This window comes from Nycticebus coucang, chromosome 22, assembly GCF_027406575.1.
Source record: "Nycticebus coucang isolate mNycCou1 chromosome 22, mNycCou1.pri, whole genome shotgun sequence".
In the NCBI taxonomy this organism is placed as follows: Eukaryota; Metazoa; Chordata; class Mammalia; order Primates; family Lorisidae; genus Nycticebus; species Nycticebus coucang.
Genome location: NC_069801.1, coordinates 1,957,963 through 1,978,123, shown reverse-complemented (window position 1 = coordinate 1,978,123; position 20,161 = coordinate 1,957,963). Strand labels below are relative to the sequence as shown.

Here is a 20,161-nt window from a genome sequence, read left to right as displayed (position 1 = left end):
TGTGTGAGTGACAGGCTCTGTAAGGACACTGGGGCTTTCCCAGGTAGAGGGTCTGAGGTTTAGGATTCTCCTTACAGTACCCATACGGCTTCCCGGAGACCCAGGTCTCAAGGAGCCCTGTGGGCGGGGCACCAGATTCCCCACAGTGGCAATGTACCTGTGCAGATGGGCTGAAGGAGGTGAATCCCTGGCAAGGGCCTGGGCAGGCCCCATGTAGTTAGTTTCCAGGCTCCACATCCCTCGCCTCCTGCTGCGTCCCTCCTGCCTACCTGGACTTCACCTGTGCCTGGCCTCTGTGCCTGTCCCCTTCTGGCTCATCTTTCCATCTCCTCTCTGGACTTAAGGCCCACCTGGGTAATGCATGATGGTCTTGTCTTGAGGTCCTGGGGATCAGGACATGGACATAGCTTTTGGGGGTGGCCAACATTCAACCCATTGCAGCCCCTTGTTAGGAGGATGTGGGGCAGGAGGGGAGAGTCTGGGGAGAGCCATTCCCAGCCTGTGGTGGCCTAAGGCTTGGGCCTGGGACACTAACCAGTTGGGCTAGGCCAAGAGTCTGGGAGTGCCAGAGGGCCAGGTGCAGGGAGGTGCTCGGCTGCTGCCCTTGCTGCCGACCCTGGGGGAATGTGGGGACCAAGAAGGCAGCCACGTCCAAGGGCACGTAGGGGTGGGCTGGCCACCACTGAGGATCTCCCTGGGGCCCCATTCTCACCCAGGCTGCCCCAAGGGCTTCTACGGCAAACACTGTCACAGGAAATGCCACTGTGCCAATCGGGGTCGATGCCACCGCCTCTATGGGGCCTGTCTCTGCGACCCAGGGCTCTATGGCCGCTTCTGCCACCTTGGTGAGTCTTGCTGCCCTGCCAGTGTCTGCGGTGGCTGCAGGGCTGCGGGTGCCCTTAGTGCAGTTGGGAGAGGACAGCAGGGCTCAGTGAGGTTACCAGCCGGGCTGTGGGTCTGCAACCACCCCAGGTTTGTGACTACTACACGTCTTTGGGGTCTGAGCCACATCCTCTCTACTAACTCCCTGGTCCCCAGCTGCATAGTGCCTCCTAGCCCTGATGAGGGGGCAGTGGCTGTAGGCAAGGGCAGGGCAGACCTCCCACAGAAGCTTCCGGTACTGGCCTCATCCTGGGTCTGGAGAGTCCTGGCAGGGAGGTCAAGTCCTGGGGATGAGAGAAAAGGGGACTGGGTTAGAGGGGAAGAGGGCCAGAAGATAGCACTTCACCTCACGTAGTGAAAGGGTTATTTAGGGAGAAGAAGGCTGGAATGCTCAGCTGCGAAGGGTGTGATGGGGCAGGCTCAGAACTTTGCTGTCACCCTGGCTCTCCTCCGTGAAGTGGGCTTGACTGTCCAGGCCCCTTCATGAAAGGGCAGCCATGGGACCTCTCTCTCTCTGTAGCCCTTGCTGACCCAGGGCAGTGTGGAGGCCAGGCTGGGGAGGGGTGGGTATCATGGGCAGGCAGGGCCCTCCTCACAGTTCTGTGGGTGCAGCCTGCCCGCCCTGGGCCTTCGGACCAGGCTGCTCAGAGGAGTGTCAGTGCGTGCAGCCCCACACCAGGTCCTGTGATAGGAGGGATGGCAGCTGCTCCTGCAAGGCTGGCTTCCAGGGAGAGCGGTGTGAGGCAGGTGAGTGCCTGCGGGGGGGGGGGGATGTGGGGGATTTGGGACAAGCAGTGTCAGGTGAGTACAGGCGTGGGCAGCTCCCAGCACCAGCTGACCCTTGGCCCCTCTCCCACTGCCTGCAGAGTGCGAGCCAGGTTCTTTCGGACTGGGGTGCCGGCAGGCGTGTACTTGCCCACCCGGCGTGACCTGCGACCCTGTGAGTGGCAAGTGTGGGAAGCAGTGTCCTGCTGGCTTCCAGGGGGAAGACTGTGGCCAAGGTGAGTGGCCAGACCCTGGGCCTCCTGGTAGTCTAGGTGTGGGGTCTTGGTCATCTGCTGTGTTGGGGGGTGGGCCCTGGAAGTGCTGTGGAGCTGGAGGTCAGCCCCTGCTGTCTGGCCCGAGTGGTACCCCTACCTGCTAGTGTCACTGGCTTATCATAGGCAGAAGCTAGTCTGTCTGCCCAGGGCCTGGCCCAGAGAAGGGGTGGCTGCTCCCCCAGTTACCTGCATGTCCTTCCTTCTGTGGGAGCCTATGGGGCAGCAACTCCTTCTCCCTCCAGGAGGGCCTTGGAGGTCAGGGCAGGGCCCTGGCAGGTGCTGTGGCTTAGAGTGTGTGACAGGCACAGAACAGTGGGGTGGGAGGAGTGTTAGGAGCCAGTCAGGAGGTAAACCAGCAGTGCCCATCCTTAGGTGTCCTGGGGAGGCCAGACTGTCCCAGGAACCCACCCCAACCCATTTACAGCCCATATGTGTGGGCTGGGGGCTTTGCCAAGAAGCTGAGAAGGTGTGGGTACTGTGGCCACCAGCCTAGGGGACGCAGCCCTGCTCCTCAGCCTACTGGCTGGAGGCGTGATGACTAGGACAGTGGTGAGCAGTCCCAGCCCAGCGAATAATGACTGAGCTGCTGATGCCTGGAGCCGCGGGACAGACGCCTCTGACGTCTTCCCTCCCCAGTCTCATGACCAGGGTAGGAAATACCTAAGTGTCATCGGCTCATGGGGAAGGAAAGAAGCCCTTGGCGTGAGTAAGTGAACTGCTGTGGGCCCGGGCAGGTCAGAGTCTCCCTTGGCACGATGCACACTGTCCACACCCATTGGTTTGATGGATGAAAGCTGAAAAGCTGAGTGGGCCTGCATCCTGACCGCATGACCACAGTGAAAGCTGGAGGGGGCCATGAGAGGCGCCAGCCCCCCCTCCTCTGCCTCCCTTGGGACTGCAGCAGGGGGCCGGCAGTTCAAACTCCTCCAGCCCTTCCCCTCCCTCCCATCCCCTCTCTGGAAGCCAGGAGGGGCCCTCAGAGGGGCAGCAGCTGACCCTCCAGCCAACTGTCAAAGGCCATGCTGGCCACAGCCACCCAATGGTCAGAGCAGGCTGGGCGGGTGCTCCTGCTCTGCAGCTCCACGTCTCAGGCCAGCCTTTGGCAACTGAGTGCCCGGTCTCATGTGTGCAAGCATCACGGCAGCTAAAGGGGCATGTGGCACAGAGTGTAGCCTCCCCCAACACACCACTTGCACACATGTACACACACGCTCACAGACACGCACACATGCTCAGACACACGTGTGCACACATGCTCAGACACACATGTACACACACGCTCAGACACATGTACACACACGCTCACAGACACGCACACATGCTCAGACACACGTGTGCACACATGCTCAGACACATGTACACACAGGCTCACAGACACGCACACATGCTCAGACACACGTGTGCACAGATGCTCAGACACATGTACACACGCTCACAGACACGCACACATGCTCAGACACACGTGTGCACACATGTTCAGACACACATGCACACACAGACACGCACACATGCTCAGACACGTGTGTACACATGCTCAGACACGTGCACACACGCTCACAGACACGCACACATGCTCAGACACGTGTGCACACATGCTCAGACACACATGTACACACACGCTCACAGACATGCACACATGCTCAGACACACTTGTACACACACGCTCACAGACACGCACACATGCTCAGACACACATGTGCACACATGCTCTCTCTCACACACGCAGCAGAGGCGCATGATGGTGGCCATTTGCGGCTCACCCTCCCTTATGCCTGTGACTCTCCTAATTAAGGCCCAGCCAGGAGGCCTCTCAGAGAAGCACCCCACCCCCTCAAGCTGGCCCTCCACCCCATCCCTTCCTGCCACTTCCTCTCTCTATTTACCTTTTTTCTTTAAAAGCCTCTAGTGCCCTGAAGGTGAGGCACAGGAAATGACTGTGCTTTTAGAGAAGCGCTCCCCTCTTGGCCTCAGGCCTGGAAACTAGTGCTCTCTCAGAATGCAGGTCTACTCCAGCTAGCAGAGGGGCTCCCTGAGGCCTGGTGCCCACACTGCAGTGCCTGTGTCCCTGTGGGTGGTTACCCACGATGTGGGGGGGATGGGTCCTCAAGACAAGGGTTGCCAGGGTGTGTATTCTGTCACCAGAGGCCTCATGGCTTCATCAGGACCCAGCCTGGGACTGTGCCTGGCCTGTCAGCCCTCCTCCCAGTCAGGGATGCCCCAGGTCTCAGCCCCGCCATGAGGGTTTTGACTAGAGTACTCTGTGGTCCTTTGTCATGGAGCACAGACCTAAAGCCCACCCTTTCCAGGCTGTTGTGGCACTTTCATGGGCCCAGGGAGGGGTTTGGATCTTACCACAGGGAGGCCCAGGGTGGCCACGCCTGCCACAGTTCCACCCCCTCCCGCCAGCCTCAAATTCTGTTGTCCTGGGGCAGGAGGCAAAGGCCAGCACTGAGGAGCAGTCTAGGTGGGCAGTGCAGGGGGCCTGCCAGGTCACCGGCGCAGCCTCAGGAGGCCTCTCTAGGGCAGGCCTGGCTCTCCTGAGGGTCCCCTCCCTGGGTACTCCACTGTCCCTGGTGTCTGGTATTGCCCACACCTGCTGAGTTGCAGGGACCCCCAGCCTCTGGGAAGTCCCACCCACTACACCGCAGTGCCATCCTGCAGGGAAAGGCCTGGGCTCTGGGGGTAGAGTGGGTGAATGTGGACCCTGAGGCCAAGTCCCTGAGGTGCTCCCAGCTGGGGGAGGTGGAGAGGGGCTTGACGGGCACTCCTGGGCCAGGCAGAGGACACTGGCCTGACTACAGAGGTCCCAGGGGCCAATCAGGCTGGGAGGAAGGTGGGCAAAGACCAGACCAGTGGCCTGCTCCTGGGAACTCTCCAGGGTCCTGGATGCTGACATTCCACTTAGCCTTACGCCCCACACCCCCAGCTGTGTGCCTTTGCTTGCCTCCCTGGCGTGCTCCTGTGACCTTCCCTGGTCATTTGGAGCTCACACTGGAGCTATGTGGGAGGGGCAGCCTGACGCTTGCCAGGAGGCCGCTCAGCACCCTGACTGAGGCCCTTCCTGCTCCTCCTGCAGAGTGCCCGGTGGGGACATTTGGAGTGAACTGCTCAGGCTCCTGTTCCTGTGAGGGTGCCCCCTGCCACCCAGTCACAGGGCAGTGTCTGTGCCCAGCAGGGAAGACAGGGGAGGACTGTGGGGCAGGTGAGTCTTGGTGGCTTCCTGAGCCCCTCCCCTGCTGCACCACTCCCAGTGGGGACAGCTTAGGACCCTAACCTGAACTGTGGGCCCTGGCCCCAGCCCTGCAGATCACAGGCCCACTCACAGTGGCTCTGAGAGCTAGAGGTGTGTCAGCCTGGAACACGGGGCCCACTGTGGCCCTGCTGGGCTACACGGAGTCTCCCAGCCTCTCTAATGGGCTCCCTGTATTGTCTGTTGAGCTGTTCCTGGGACTGGGGCTCCTCTCTCTGGGGTGGGTACCCTGAAGTCTTCAGGCAGGAGGTGCCCAGGGGTTCTGCTGACCCCACAGCCCTCCCTTCCTCAGGCAGGTTGAGATGGTCACAGGGTCCCCTCCCGGGCTGAGCGATGTGTGATGCTATATTAGGTATGTGTTTATTAGTGTGTCTGGAAAGGGCAGCTGGGGGACTGATGGCCACAGGGGTGGGCACTAGATTGTCCCGAGGGCCGCTGGGGGCTCGGTTGCCAAGAGATCTGCCCGGCATGTGAACATGGTGCCCGCTGTGACCCTGAGACCGGAGCCTGCCTGTGCCAACCCGGCTTTGTCGGCAGCCGCTGCCAGGATGGTGAGTGTGGCTTTGGCCCCCACCTCAGCCACCAGAGCCTGTGACCAGATGGGAAGGCCAGGACCCCACTTACCCTTCTCCATACCCACAGCATGCCCAGGGGGCTGGTTTGGTCCTGGCTGTCAGATGCGGTGCTCCTGTGCCAATGATGGGCACTGCCACCCGGCCACTGGACTCTGCAGCTGTGCCTCTGGCTGGACTGGCCTCAGCTGCCAGCGAGGTACAAGGTCCCCTCACCCGCTCTTGGTCTAGCTGTCCCTCCCTGGCCCCTGGAGAACCACCCATCCAGGACTTGGGAGAATTGGGGCAGCAGGATGCCCCACCCCATCCGAGGTGCCCGTGCCTTGACTTGGGGCCGGCATGTGGTGACCCGGGCTCTGTTACAGCTTGTGACAGCGGGCACTGGGGCCCTGACTGCAGACACCCCTGCAACTGCAGTGCCAGCCACGGGAGCTGCGACCCCATCAATGGCCTGTGCCTGTGTGAGGCTGGATATACGGGCCCGCGGTGTGAGCAGTGTGAGTCCCACCCTGCCTCTGCTGTGCATGTGCATTCACACGTGCACACACACATGCTTACATACACACACACATGCATTCACAGGTGCACACAGGCTCTCACAGGTGCACACACACATGCATTCACAGGTGCACACAGGCTCTCACACGTGCACACACATGCTTGCATACACACACACATGCATTCACAGGTGCACACAGGCTCTCACAGGTGCACACACATGCTTGCATACACACATGCATTCACAGGTGCACACAGGCTCTCACAGGTGCACACACACATGCTTGCATACTCACATGCATTCACAGGTGCACACAGGCTCTCACAGGTGCACACACACATGCTTGCATACTCACATGCATTCACAGGTGCACACAGGCTCTCACACGTGCACACACACATGCTTGCATACACACACATGCATTCCCAGGTGTACACAGGCTCTCACAGGTGCACACACACATGCATTCACAGGTGCACACAGGCTCTCACAGGTGCACACACACATGCTTGCATACTCACATGCATTCACAGGTGCACACAGGCTCTCATACGTGCACACACACATGCTTGCATACACACACATGCATTCACAGGTGCACACAGGCTCTCACACGTGCACACACATGCATTCACAGGTGCACACACACATGCTTGCATACATACACATGCATTCACAGGTGCACACACACATGCTTGCATACATACACATGCATTCACAGGTGCACACACACATGCTTGCATACACACACACATGCATTCACAGGTGCACACACACATGCTTGCATACTCACACACATGCATTCACAGGTGCACACAGGCTCTCACATGTGCACACACACATGCTTGCATACACACACACGTATTCACAGGTGCACACAGGCTCTCACATGTGCACACACACATGCTCGCATACACACACATGCATTCACAGGTGCACACACATGCTAGCATACACACACATGCATTCACAGGTGCACACAGGCTCTCACACGTGCACACACACATGCTTGCATACACACACATGCATTCACAGGTGCACACAAGCTCTCACAGGTGCACACACACATGCTTGCATACACACACACATGCATTCACAGGTGCACACAGGCTCGCACACGTGCACACACATGCTTGCATACACACACACAGGCTCTCACAGGTGCACACACACGCTTGCATACTCACACACAGGCTCTCACAGGTGCACACACACATGCTTGCATACACACACATGCATTCACAGGTGCACACACACATGCTTTCACAGGTGCACACACACATGCATTCACAGGTGTGCACACACACATGCTTGCATACTCATTCATTCACAGGTGCACACACACATGCATTCACAGGTGCACACATGCTTGCATACACACACATGCATTCACAGGTACACACACATGCTTGCATACACACACATGCATTCACAGGTGCACACAGGCTCTCACAGGTGCACACACATGCTTGCATACATGCACACACATGCTCTCACAGGTGCACATGTGCACACACAAGGACTCAGGCATGTATACATACATGTACTCACATGCACGCGCACACAGGCTCACAAACACACATGCACTGCCTCAGGGGCCCTGGCCTGCCTTCCTGTGCCCACTTGAGGTTGCCCAACCCCCTCTGCAGCCTAGACCAAGTCCCTACCCACCTGTGGTAGACATGGGCTCATCTGGAGCAGTGGGGGCCTATCTCACCCCACAGGGTACCTGGCACCTGGGAGAGGGGAGAGGATGGGGGCTGGTTATGACCAAAGGTTATACCCCTCAGTGTGCCCCCAATGTTGGGTTGGTAGGTCGGGGCTGGGCCTGGGGCAGGTGGTCCTAGGGGTGGCCCAGGTGAGGTCCCTAACCCTAAAGGTGATGCCTGGGGCCACAGACCTCCTATCACCACCACCCCCCACCCACCGCCCCCATTGCTAGCATCTGGGTGAGCCCAGCCCCCCTTGGGTAGGGCGGGGCTTCTTTGTGAGCAAGGCCTTGTCTCACGGTGGGCTGGGCTGCATGTCTCAGCGTGTCCCCAGGGCCACTTTGGGCCTGGCTGTAAGCGACGGTGCCAGTGTCAGCACGGAGCAGCCTGTGACCATGTCAGCGGGGCCTGCACCTGCCCAGCCGGCTGGAGGGGAACCTTCTGCGAGCGCCGTGAGCCAGGGTGCAGGTCTGGGGTGGGCTGGGTGGCCTCACGTGTGGGCCAGGGTCCTGGGGAACTCTGGTTCCTCCCCATTGCCACCCCCTCTGCTCATAGGCTGCCCAGCTGGCTTCTTTGGCTTGGACTGCCAGAGCGCCTGCAACTGCTCTGCTGGGGCTACCTGCGATGCCACGAACGGCTCCTGCCTCTGCCCCACTGGCCGATGGGGCCCCCAGTGCAGCCAAAGTGCGTGAGGCCCCCACTTTGCCAGGGCGCTGCTGCGGGGGGGCCAGGTTCTCTGAGGGAGACTTGCTTCTGGTGCCTGTCCTGGGTGTCCAAAGCTGCCAGGCGGCCGCTCTGAATGATACTTTGCCCATTTGAGCTAGAATATTGGTTCCTATTTGTGACCATTCTGCTGAGTGGATAGCCAAGTCACCTGAGATCTGCCACAGCCCTTCGGGGTCCCTGCAACCTGGGCCCTGATCACGCCTCTCTACCTGCAGCCTGCCCAGCCCTCACCTACGGGCACAATTGCAGCCAGATCTGCGCCTGCTTCAATGGGGCCTCCTGTGACCCTGTCCACGGGTACTGCCACTGTGCCCCAGGCTGGATGGGGCCCACCTGCCTGCAGGGTAAGCCCTAGTCAGGAATTCAGGGCCCAGGGCCGAGTGCCAGGGTGAATGTAGGGTATACCTGGGGCCTGCCACTCCCCTGGAGCACCTGAGGGAGGTTAGAGGACGGGGGATGCTTAGGCCTTCCCAGGCTTGCAAGGTCACTTAGGGTGGTCAGCATCTGATGTTGAGCTGTGGGGGGCTAAACGCTCAGAACCCTGTGGGCACCCCACTGGCTGGGTGCTGTAGGTTGCTCCTTTCTCCGGCCCCAGCCTGCCCCTCAGGCCTGTACGGCGAGAACTGTCAACATTCCTGCCTGTGCCAAAATGGAGGGACCTGTGACCCCATCTCAGGACACTGCTCATGCCCAGAGGGCTGGACTGGCCTGGCCTGTGAGAAGGGTGAGTGCTAGGTGACAGAGGCAGAAGGTGCCCAGAGTGCCACATAGCCTCGCCCTCTGGCCTGGAGGGCTCCCGGGTCAGGGACAGCACCCTGGGGTGTGGCCATGGCTTTGGGTGCAGGTAGTGTGGGCCAGAGTCTCCTGACCTGGAAGACGGGACTCTCATGCTATCCTTATCCTGCAGAATGCCTTCCTGGGAACTTCGAGACCAGCTGCCAGCACGGCTGCAGCTGCTTCAACGGGAGCCTGTGTGACCAGCACACAGGCAGCTGCCTCTGCCCGGCTGGCTGGACTGGGGACAAGTGTCAGAGCCGTGAGTGGAAGGGAAAGTAGGGTAGGTCTGGAGGGCCTGCCAGGCTGTCAAGGGGTGGTCTCAGCCTCACCCCAGGGCCGAGGACCCCCGCCCGAGGACACAGACGGGGCTGCTATCTGGGCTGCCCAGGATCCCCTTCTAGAGGATCTCAGCCCAGGAAGCTGGCCTGGTGGGTGGGGGCCAGCCTGGGGCTGCAGTTCTCAGTCACCCTTCTGTGTCCTTTGCCACAGCCTGTGAACAGGGCACCTTTGGGTTTCGCTGTGAGGAGCACTGTGCCTGCCGGCGGGGAGCCCCCTGCCATCACATCACCGGGGCCTGCCTCTGCCCCCCAGGGTGGAGGGGCTTGCAGTGTGAGGATGGTGAGTGCAGCCCCAGTTCAGCCTGCATCAGGACTAATTGTCCAGGCTGAGGTGGGTGCTACCCACAGGGACAGCCTGGGCCTGCTTGGCCCACGGGTCTCCATCAGCCCCCTCCCAGGAAGACCCCCCCAGCCCACTCCCTTCTTGCAGCCTGCCCATGGGGCTGGTTCGGAGAGGCCTGTGCCCAACGCTGCCGCTGTCCCCCTGGCGCTGCCTGCCACCACATCACTGGGGAGTGTCGCTGTCTACCTGGCTTCACCGGTTCTGGCTGCGAACGGGGTGGGTACACCCCACATAACCCTGCCCCTAAGGAGGTACCCAGGATGGGGGACTCCGGGGAGGCTACCTGTTCTGTGGCTGGGCTAGGACTGACGGGCCCTGTTTGTACCCAGCCTGTCCACCTGGCACCTTTGGGGAGGACTGTGGGCAGATGTGCCATTGTCCCGGGAAGAACCAGGCCTGCCACCCTGCCACCGGGGCCTGTGTGTGCACTGCTGGTTACCATGGCCCTGGCTGCCAGCACCGTGAGTCCTACCTGTGCCCACGCAGGGGTGGGGGTCCTACCTACATGTCTGCTCCTGTTCCCTGGGAAGGCCCTTGTCAGGGCGGTGGAACATGGGGTGTGCTGGGCTTGCCACGCTATACTCAGAGGAGCTGGGGGGCAGTCTGTAGCCTCCAGCCCTCAGCAGCTGGCCCCTCTCTCCACAGGGTGCCCGTCTGGGCGCTACGGGCCAGGCTGTAAGCAACGGTGTGGGTGTCTCAACGGGGGTTCCTGCCACAGGGCCACGGGTGCCTGCCACTGCCCCCCCGGGTTCCTCGGGGCCAACTGCAGCCTCAGTGAGTGGCCAAGGCTCTGCCAGCCAGCCCAGGGGAGAATAGTCCCCTGACTGCTCACCTCCCTGGCCTTTCTGTTCCGTCCGGCTGGGCTAAGCCAGGATAGCAGGAAGGGCCTGTAGCCCTTGGGGGAGGTGCCTGTGTGACCCCAGAGTTCCCCCCAACCTCCCCCACCCAGCCTGGCCCAGGCCACATCCATCAGGGACTTGAGCCCTGCTGTTCTGATTCTGGCATGGCAGCTGCAGCTGTGGCCCAGCATCCTACTGAGAAAGGTCCTTTCCCCTGAGTCATTTGGGGACTTTCCTGGTCTGGGACCCAGCAAAACTGGCGCGGGTGGGTGTGAGTCACTTGGGCCTGCGGGTGGAGGGGAGATCTCAGTGGGGGGCAAGGGTCCAGGAGCTGCCTGGGCAGACACAGGGTCCTCCTCCCCACCCTGTTTCTGGGGTTGACCTGGCAGGGAGAAGGGAGAGCTAGCCAGTCGGGCCCCACCACAGGTGCCACTCTCACCTGCTTTCCCCTGGCAGCCTGTCCACAGGGCCGCTCTGGTCCAAACTGTGCCCACGTGTGCAGGTGTGGGCAGAGGGCAGCCTGTGACCCTGTGACCGGCACCTGCATCTGCCCCCCGGGGAGGGTAGGCATCCACTGTGAGCGAGGTAAGTGTCCTCTCTGGGGGACAGGACACGCTGGTGCTTCACAGAGGTGACACCAGTTAGCCATGGGGGAGGCTGGTGGGGCGAACCAGCTCAGGGGGTAGATTCACACTGGTGGCCCCATCGGTTACCCGAAGTGTCCCTGGGAGGTGAGAAGTCAACACCACCCTACTCCAGTAGACACATCATCCCACACCACCCCAGCCCTGTCTTGACCGGCTGAGCCCCCAGGGTCAGGCTGTGAGGGACAGGTTCTAGCCCAGAGCCCCGCCCACCTAAGCAGGAGGTATCAGGTGCTATTTCTGCTGAGGATGGAGCCAGCCTGCTGGCTGGTGTGTTTCCTTAGAAGAGGATCCTTCTGAGCTTTTCTACCAGGCCCAGGGGTCAGGGATACCCAGGGACCAGGAGGCTTAAAGCACAGTCCTATGTGGAGAAATGGGGGGACCCAGGGGACAGTCATGGTGGCTCCTCAAGACAGCAGGCCTGTCCACACAGCTACACTCACAGTCTTCTGGCCCACCAACCCTAGTCCTTGTTGAGGCCCACTCCTGACCTGTGTTTAGCATTGGGGGCTCCTTGGGAACCTGTGGCAGCTGGGCCATGGCCTGGGCCCTCCTCCCTCCTGGGGAGGCTGTGGTCCAGCCCAGCCACATTGCTGCTCTGGCCTGGAGGTCATGTAGTCACCCCTAGGCTTGAGGTGGGCCTGTGTCTGGTGCTGCCTCCAGAAAGTCCCCCCACCCCTCCCTGCAGGCTGGGCTGTCACCCCTTTACCAATGAGTCATCCTAGGCATCCAGAGAAGGCTGGGTGTTTTTTGTCTGAGATGGCAAGCAAATGAGCAGGTGGCTGAGGATGCTCCCTGCCACATGTGTGCTTGAGGCCAGGGCTGGCATGAAGAGGCCTCAGGCAGCGTTTGTTGAATGAATGTCCGCCTCTGAGGCTGTCCCGAGAGAGTGTCCAGACTTGGGTCAGAGCTCTAAGCAACACCTGCCTTCTGTCCTCTAGACTGCCCCCCAAACTGGTTTGGTGTGGGCTGTGAGCAAGTGTGCTCCTGCAGAAACGGGGGTCTGTGCCACACCACCAATGGCAGCTGTTCCTGTGGCCTGGGCTGGACAGGGCCCCACTGTGAGCTAGGTGAGTATTAGGGGCAGAGGGACCTCAGCGTCCCTGTCTTCATGTTGGCTGGACAGGAGGGAGTGGCTCTGGGCTGTTGTAGGGTTGAGTGAGGTGTCTGGGGTCACCTGAAGCAGGTTGGAACCTAAAGAACCATACTTTTTGTCCCATCCTGTCCACTCTCTCCCCAGCTTGCCCCCCTGGACGCTACGGTGCCGACTGTCGCCTGGAATGTTCCTGCCACAACAGTACCTGTGAGGCCACCACGGGTGCCTGCCTCTGCAGCCCTGGCTTCTATGGCCAGGCCTGCGAGCACCGTGAGTTGTGGCTGGAACTCCTGCTGGGCAGGGCTGGGCTGCTTTTGGTGGCTGTCCACTCCAGCCATGTGGGCCTTGGGCAGGCCTGGGCTTCACAGTGAAGTGAGGACACATAGGGACAGGCTGCTCACGGGTCCCTCAGTTGTCAGGCATTTGCTCAGTTGGGGCAAAACTGGACCTTTCTGCCACCTGGTACCCTGGGCTTGCTCTCACTGGGGTCCTCCTTTAGCTTGTCCCCCCGGCTTCCATGGGACTGGCTGCCAGAGGGTGTGTGAGTGTCAACACGGAGCCAACTGTGACCCCACCAGCGGCCAGTGCCTTTGCCCTGCTGGCTTCCAGGGCCAGTTTTGTGAGAGGGGTGAGTGCTTCATACCCCCATGGCCTCCTGCCTGGCCCTTATCTCTGTCCCTGTTCAGTCCTGGTACAGGACAGGAGGACACTGAGCCCACTGTCCCCACTAGGCTGTGAGATGGGTTCATTCGGAGAGGGCTGCCATCAACAGTGTGACTGTGATGGGGGGGCACCCTGTGACCCCATCACTGGCCTCTGCCTTTGTCCACCTGGGCGCTCAGGAGCCACGTGTAGCTTGGGTAAGTCTGGGGTCCTGCCCAGAAGGGGGTATGAGGGTCGGTCTCCATCAGTAGCAAATGTGGATAGGTTGGGCACAAGCCATGTCCGTTCTTGGCCTGAGCCCCATGTCCTCCTACAGGCACTGTACCTAGCTGCAGAGATGGGTGGTGCCAGGCAGGGAGCCCCTGCTGGAGCTGTCAGGCCCAGGGCTGGGGCCAGAGTCATAGGAGGAGGCCCCATGAGCTGGGAAGTCTCCCTTGATCTGCCAAGGGGGGGAGGCACTGAAGGGCTTGGCTGCCTGAGAATATTGGGGGCTGTCCTGCTGGGACTACACCCTGGCTTCCCTGAGGGGAGCATCCTGACCTCCAGGCTCTCCTTTGTCCACCTAGGTCCAGGTGTTCCTACACAGGAGCTCAGGGGCTATCCTACCCCTTAGGGGAAACTGAGGCACACTCCCACATGGAGGGCCTCACCCCATGAGGGTTCTCTGTTGCTGGACCAGGGATCATGCTGAGGTCTCTGCCCTTCCCACCCCTGCAGATTGCAGAAGGGGCCATTTTGGGCCAGGCTGTGCCCTGCGCTGTGATTGTGGGGGCGGGGCTGACTGTGACCCTGTCAGCGGGCAGTGCCACTGTGTGGATGGTTACACAGGGCCCACATGTCGGGAAGGTAAGTTGGGCTCCCTGGGTAGGGATAGAAGGACACTGTCCCTCCCCCACTGCACAGCTGGCTGGGCCGCCCTGACCTGCCTGGCACCCACAGTGCCCACTCGGCCCCTGGTGGGTGCACAGCTCCTTCTCCAGCCCAGATGGCTGCAAGGGCAGGCTGCAACCCTGTGGCCAGGGCTGGATGGTCCCCAGTGTGTACAAGCACTGAGCTGACCCTCCCTGGGAGTGTTAACTGTGCACATAGCCAGCAGTGCCTGGCGTGTTTTGTGTGGTCCGCGCACGTATCCACGTCTGTGCCTGGCACATGTGTGTGCTCCAGCACAGCTGTGTGTATGCTCAGCACGTGCGTAGAGGTGGCCCATAATCCTCCCAAGAGTCTGCTGGAACATGCCCTCTGTTCACATGCAGAATTTGGGGTTGCCCCCATTCCTCTGCCCAGCTTGGACCTAGCTGGTGTCTCCTGGCTCCCACGGTGTTGGGGAGGCAGGGCGTTTGGTGGAGGAAAGGCCAGAGGCCAGACTTAGAGTCCTCGTCCTGGAGGTCCCAAATATAGTATGATGCTGTGTAGAGGGTGCATCTTTCTGAGCCTCTCAGGGCATCCCATGCAGGGCTTAAAGCCAGAGACCTCCTAGGTCCCTGGTGCCAGCGGGGTAAGGCCATAGCATTGCCCACAGTGGCATCTTGTGGTCATCTGTGGTACTGCACCACAGCCACAGGGCACCCCTGGACAGGGTGTGTGTCGGGGGGGTGGGTGGGAAGGGGGACAGTGCTTTGACATTCAGCTCGAGGTCTTGGGAGCTGGGGCCCTGACAGGCAGGACGTCACTGGCCATCTGGAGTCCTAGGTTCCGCCCCGGCCCTGGAGTAGACCTGGATTGGCCAGTGTGAAGCCCTTCCTCATCCAGTCCCGAAGCCTGCCCCCTCCCCTCATGCTGCAGGGCCTGGGGATGGAAGGGCGGGGAGGGCCGATATGGGAATGAGATGGGGAGGAGGCTCTGCTGGGGGAACGTGGGGGTCCACACAGGCTTGGTTGTGTCCTCACATGGCTGCTGTCTGTCCTCCAGGTGGGCCCCCCCAGCTGCCTAGGAGCCTAGCCCAGGCCCCTGAGGGCCCAGGTAAGGGATGGGGGTGCTCCTGGGCATGCCCGAGGGTAGCTTTAAGGCCAACTTTGGCCCCCAGCACAGTGGGTGTTCCCACTGCCCTGGGATCTCCAGAGTCTGGACCTCAGAGTCAAGGCCTGGGGCCAAAGTGGGAAAGATGGGGTGGGCAGCTCACCCCTCCACTGGGCATCCCTGCTAGGGGAAAGAGCGTGGGGGAGTGGGAGATGTTAGCCCAGTACCCCAGACCTCAGGCTGACAAGCTTTTCTTTGTCCAGCAACCGGCCTCCCCGCTCCCAACAGACCCGTGCGTGGCAGCAGGGCAGCAGAGCCCTAGCTCAGGGATGGCCCCCGGGCCCCACCTTCTGAGGCGCAGCCTGAAGGAACCCAGGCCTTTGGTGGCAACTAAGGAGGGACAGTGTCTGGGCCCAGGACTCCTGGCCCTACCCTTCTTTCTCTGCGGACAACTGTGAGGACTCTCACTCTGCGAGGGTCCTGCCCAGCTCTGTGGGACCCTGGCGAATGGACCACTTTCAGCCACACTGGGCATCTGTGTTTTAGGACACCCTGTCCTCCCTGCAGCCCAGGCCTGAGGGTAGGCCTGGGCTGCCACCCTCTAGCAGTTTCTTCTGGTGCTAGGCCCTGGGCTGCTGCAGCTGAGCTGTGCACCTGGAAATACAGCCGGCCATATTTATGTAAAGGTATTTATGGGCAGTGGCACATGCTGGCCGCAGCCCTGGGTTAGCTGGAAGCTGCCCACTGTCTCTTGCCAGGAAGCTCTGACTCAGATCTGTGGGGCCCTGAGGGGGTCTCCAGGCAGCAGGCTCAGGTGTCATGTAAAACCCAGTCCGTTAAAGGAACAGGCGCTTCCTTGAAGCCTGTGTCTGTGCTTTACTCCCAGGCCTAGTGGGTGTAGGGCCGGGCAGGAACCTGCCCCAAACCGGGAAGTCCAGACAGGTGCCCAGCCTTTCCCAGGGAGGAGGGTACCCCAATCCACAATGCTCCAGAGGAGAATATGGGGGCTGCAGAAGGTTCCCATAATGGCTGAGACGCTCTGATACCCAGAAAGTGGATGGTTCCAGAGGACAGCAGAACGGCAGGGCAAATGTGGAGGGTGCAGCCTGGGTCAAGGCCGAGCTCAGCTGTGCTCCCCTCTGCCACCCAGTAGCAGCGGGGAGGGGTGAGCAAGGTCACAGGGGCCAGTCATCCCAAGGGCATGGTGTTGGAGGGATGTTGCTTGGGAAAAGAGTGGTGCCCAGAGCAGAGGAGGGAGGGCAGGTGGCTGGTGGAGATGTTGGCCCCCAGACTATAATTGGGTCCATTCTCTACCCTGAGCCTGCCCTCCTCTCACCTGAAGAAAGGTCCCCGTGCCATCCCCTCCAACACCAGCCAAGGTAGCCAACACCCAGGGACACAGGATTTCACAGGGCAGAGGAGGAGGATTCCAAGGAGCTCTATCACCTCACACAGACTGCAAAGGAGTGGCCTAGAGCAAAGGAAGCCAAACTAATGGGCTGCAGTATCGGGGCCTTAGCACAAATCCAGCAATGACCAATGGCAGTGGGAGGAGGGACGACGCAGGTGGGGTGGCTGAACAGACAGACACAGCTTCTGGCTCGAAACGTCCTTCCAGGAGGCGGCAGGGAGGGGTAGGGAGGGAACATGGCGTGGAGAAGGGAGATGTCAGTCAGCATCTGTCCAACAGAAGCCTGGGAAGCAAGGACGGCATCGTGACATGAAGCAACTACGAACCCAGTGATCTCAGAGCAGAGGGCTCAAGTGCAAAAAGTAAAAACAAAAAGCCGCAGTCTGAACTTTGAGAACGTCAATTGCAAAGAGAAATTCTAAGGTGCCCAGAGAGAAAAACAAGAATGGGAGTCAGATGGACATTCGATGTTTTGGCAGAGAAACATCGAAAGCTTAGAGGTGCCCTAGCTTCGAAGTGTGCAAGAAGTTTGAAACCTGAACTTGACATCCAGCTAAGTGTCACAGACACAAAGTTAACATTATCCCAGGGCCTCCCAGGCCTTGGTAGGTTCCCCACACAAACCTGATTTGAAAATGCTCCTACAGAAAGTTCTCCAGCAGGAAGAGAATGAGGCCACAGGCAGAAATATCAGAACAGATGGTGACCTTGGTGGGAGTTCTGACAGGATGCTGACCGTTTAAAGCATCCTCAGGAAATTCTATCTATCCAATGAGGGCAGGGAGAAAATAAAGCATGGTACAAAGAAAGCAGGCTCACAAACCCTAACGTAAAAGGTTACAATTGATTGAAAAACAGATCTCTAGACTACACTGACAATAACAGACCAGATCTTGACTGCAGCAGACACACTTCTAAGGGCAGAAATACAAACAAGTAGAGTAAACCACGGGCAGCCACAGGTGGGGTTAACATGTCAAGGAGGGAAGCATCTGACGGCCCATCAACACATAACCCACATCTGTACAGAACAAGGCTCAAAAGTTCACAGTGACAATGGCTAGAACAGGTGGACATAAAGAAAACGGGAGATTCTAACATGCTCTTTACAGAAACCAACGGTGAGCAAACAACAATAAGACGTGCGTAAGCTTTAATGCACGCGGTGTGTATGTATTTCTGTTTATGGCAGTTAGACATTTACTATATTAACACATACACGTTTATATTCACGTCTATAAAAACTGTACCCTCAGAAAATGGAAAAAGAACATGTACGGAAATTAAAATTTCCCTCTTGGACGTCTCATAAGGAAGAAAAAAAGTATCAAGACTGAGGACTTTTGAAACATGAAATGAGCAAAGAATGAGACATAAAATATTATGAACTATGGACCAATAATTTTGGAAACAGAAAAATAGATAAATCTGGGGAGAAAAGTACATGCCAGGACTGATGTAAGTAGAGATAAAAACTTGGGTGAACCAGCAGCTTAGGTGAGTGTGAAGAGGCAGATAGGCCTGGTAAGTCCCTGGCACAGGGGCTGCTCAGAACAGGTGCACCCACCTCTCAGGACACCATGAACTTATCAAATATGACTTGTCTCAGACACTCTAAATAGAGGACTGGCAGCCCGCCTCATCTCATGATTCTAAAGCAAGTTGAACAGTACTGATTCCATGTGTGCTAAAACCCTGGATAAACTATTAGCTATCCAAATATGAGTATTTTAAGAACAGTACCAGCCTGCCCAAATGGGAATGGACTCGACTGGATGCAAGGACAGTGTAACCTCAGAAGACGCATCTGTATACCCGCATTTGGGTGTGAGATCACATGACCATCTTGATAGACACAGAAAGAGCATCTCCTGGAGGTCAGCAACGTGTGGGATGGAAATTCTTGGAAAGCTGGGTTCATACAGGAACCTTCTTGACAACAGTTACATCCAAACATCATGTTTAGTAGAGAAACTAAAGAGAATTCGGGTCTGTCCAAACAATGCCACCCCAGACAGCTGTCATGCTCACTGAGGGGACCACTGTCAGGTCCCATGTCACCTCAGTGCTGAAGCTCTGCATAGCCCTAAGGTTCTATGCATGGAAAACATTATCAAATGAGTGAATAAACTCACATAAGGGCGGAGAATCTGAATTAGAAGTCTGCGCCGTCCTGTTCCTCCCCCTCCCAGCAGAGCTCACGGCCCAGACAGAAGATGGAGCTGTGGGATTGGGGGGTGGGGGGAAACTGCCTGAGTGCAGGGACAGGATCATCTGTGTAGAAAGCTCAAAAGGGTCAATAGGCAGATTGTTACAGCTAATACAAATTCAGCAAGATTGACGATAAAATCCTGTTACTCAAATAAAACATGTAACGTTTATAAAACCTATAAAAACCGGTTCTTCGATACCAGCAATCACCAACGAGAAAGTGATGAGAAACAAGACCCCGTTCGATACAATGAAACCCACAAAGACAGAATTTGTCTGCAAAAGAATTTCCTGGTTCTTTTAACATGTCCAGCAGAGTTTTTAAAGACCTAAAAAAGGCCCAAACGAGGACAATGGGGAGACAGATGTCGCCCCCAACCCTCAAATTGGATGCAGTTCCAGTCTGCTGAAAAGAAGGCCCAGCGATATGGGCTTATCAAGGATGAACAGGCAGGGACAGAGAGGAGGCCGGGGGCAGAATTCACAGAAACCCAATGGCCAGAAGCATATGGAGAAGGTGTCTTGGGAAGACCAGAGGCCTGCTGGTCCCGGCAGTGGCATGTGGCTTTACTCCCACCATGCAGAAGTTGGGGTGTCGAGGGTGCTAAGTGAACATTGGGGAGAGGAGGAGCCTCTCAGGCATCTCTGGGGTCTCCTGGAAACAGCTCTGCAGAGCAGCACTGGGTGCATGTACTGCCCAGGGCCTGGCTAGCACCTCTGCCAGCCACCGAGGATGGTGTGTGCCCCACACTGTGGCAGATGTGCTGGAACGGTGCTGAATGAGGGCACACGCAGGCATACCCGTTATCTAAGTTACCTCCCTGTGAAAGGACACTAGTGTGCATGGGCGCTCGTGGGCTTCAGGACACACTGCACACAGGGAGGAAGGCAGAGGGGATAGATACCTGGGCACCCCCTGGACAGGGACCAGGTCTGTTGAGTCTGGTCCAACTGATGAGGCTACGCGTGCTTGGCTTCTGTACTCCCACGACCGCAAGCCTCTCCCTCCTACCTCCCCAGGGAGGCTGTCTGGACCCAGTCAGTGTCACCCTGTGCTCAGTCAGGAAGGGGCACTGAGGTGTGCGGAGATGAAGGCCCACAGTCCTCCAGGGTGGCCCCGGGGAAGGGGCTCAGGTGCAATCCCCTGCTACCCTGCACATGCACAGCCCTCACGGTGCCCATATGAGGCTAACAGGTCCCTGTGG

The 20,161-nt window shown here is 58.7% G+C and overlaps 2 protein-coding genes across 5 annotated transcripts in view; both read left to right on the top strand.

Moving 5' to 3' along the window:
* Positions 1–19,103, top strand: part of MEGF6 (multiple EGF like domains 6) — a 98,372-nt gene extending 79,269 nt beyond the window's left edge. Inside the window, exons 15-38 of one of the 3 annotated variants that reach the window (XM_053576083.1) lie at positions 717–845; positions 1,495–1,629; positions 1,749–1,883; positions 4,999–5,124; positions 5,592–5,723; positions 5,815–5,943; positions 6,110–6,241; positions 8,276–8,404; positions 8,508–8,636; positions 8,894–9,022; positions 9,274–9,402; positions 9,586–9,714; positions 9,945–10,073; positions 10,224–10,352; positions 10,466–10,597; positions 10,782–10,910; positions 11,432–11,560; positions 12,561–12,689; positions 12,860–12,985; positions 13,215–13,343; positions 13,447–13,575; positions 14,096–14,224; positions 15,287–15,337; positions 15,598–19,103. In XM_053576083.1, the coding sequence (XP_053432058.1) occupies positions 717–845; positions 1,495–1,629; positions 1,749–1,883; positions 4,999–5,124; positions 5,592–5,723; positions 5,815–5,943; positions 6,110–6,241; positions 8,276–8,404; positions 8,508–8,636; positions 8,894–9,022; positions 9,274–9,402; positions 9,586–9,714; positions 9,945–10,073; positions 10,224–10,352; positions 10,466–10,597; positions 10,782–10,910; positions 11,432–11,560; positions 12,561–12,689; positions 12,860–12,985; positions 13,215–13,343; positions 13,447–13,575; positions 14,096–14,224; positions 15,287–15,337; positions 15,598–15,656 (2,963 nt within the window). In that variant the 3' untranslated portion in view covers positions 15,657–19,103. Of the gene's footprint in view, positions 1–716; positions 846–1,494; positions 1,630–1,748; positions 1,884–4,998; positions 5,125–5,591; positions 5,724–5,814; positions 5,944–6,109; positions 6,242–8,275; positions 8,405–8,507; positions 8,637–8,893; positions 9,023–9,273; positions 9,403–9,585; positions 9,715–9,944; positions 10,074–10,223; positions 10,353–10,465; positions 10,598–10,781; positions 10,911–11,431; positions 11,561–12,560; positions 12,690–12,859; positions 12,986–13,214; positions 13,344–13,446; positions 13,576–14,095; positions 14,225–15,286; positions 15,338–15,597 lie in introns of those variants that run through there. The other 2 variants (XM_053576084.1, XR_008376885.1) reach the window with 2 other exon arrangements.
* LOC128574966 (uncharacterized) lies at positions 6,552–8,239 on the top strand. 2 transcript variants are annotated; one of them, XM_053576092.1, is made up of 2 exons: positions 6,552–7,362; positions 7,577–8,239. In XM_053576092.1, exons 1-2 carry the CDS (start codon positions 6,599–6,601, stop codon positions 8,088–8,090), a joined length of 1,278 nt encoding a protein of 425 aa, XP_053432067.1. In that variant the 5' UTR covers positions 6,552–6,598; the 3' UTR covers positions 8,091–8,239. The 2 variants fall into 2 exon arrangements, with proteins under 2 accessions (XP_053432067.1, XP_053432066.1); XM_053576091.1 differs by having other exon boundaries at positions 6,552–7,488; positions 7,679–8,239.
* Positions 19,104–20,161: the final 1,058 nt, after the last annotated feature.

What these genes read in the sequence shown, in the direction of transcription:
- LOC128574966 (XM_053576091.1), top strand. Translation starts at nt 6,599, where the DNA reads ATGCATTCACAGGTGCACACAGGCTCTCACACGTGCACACACACATGC. An exon ending in ACACACACATGCATTCACAG is followed by an intron (nt 7,489 to 7,678) that starts GTGCACACACAC and finishes ATGCATTCACAG; the next exon opens with GTGCACACAGGCTCTCACAG.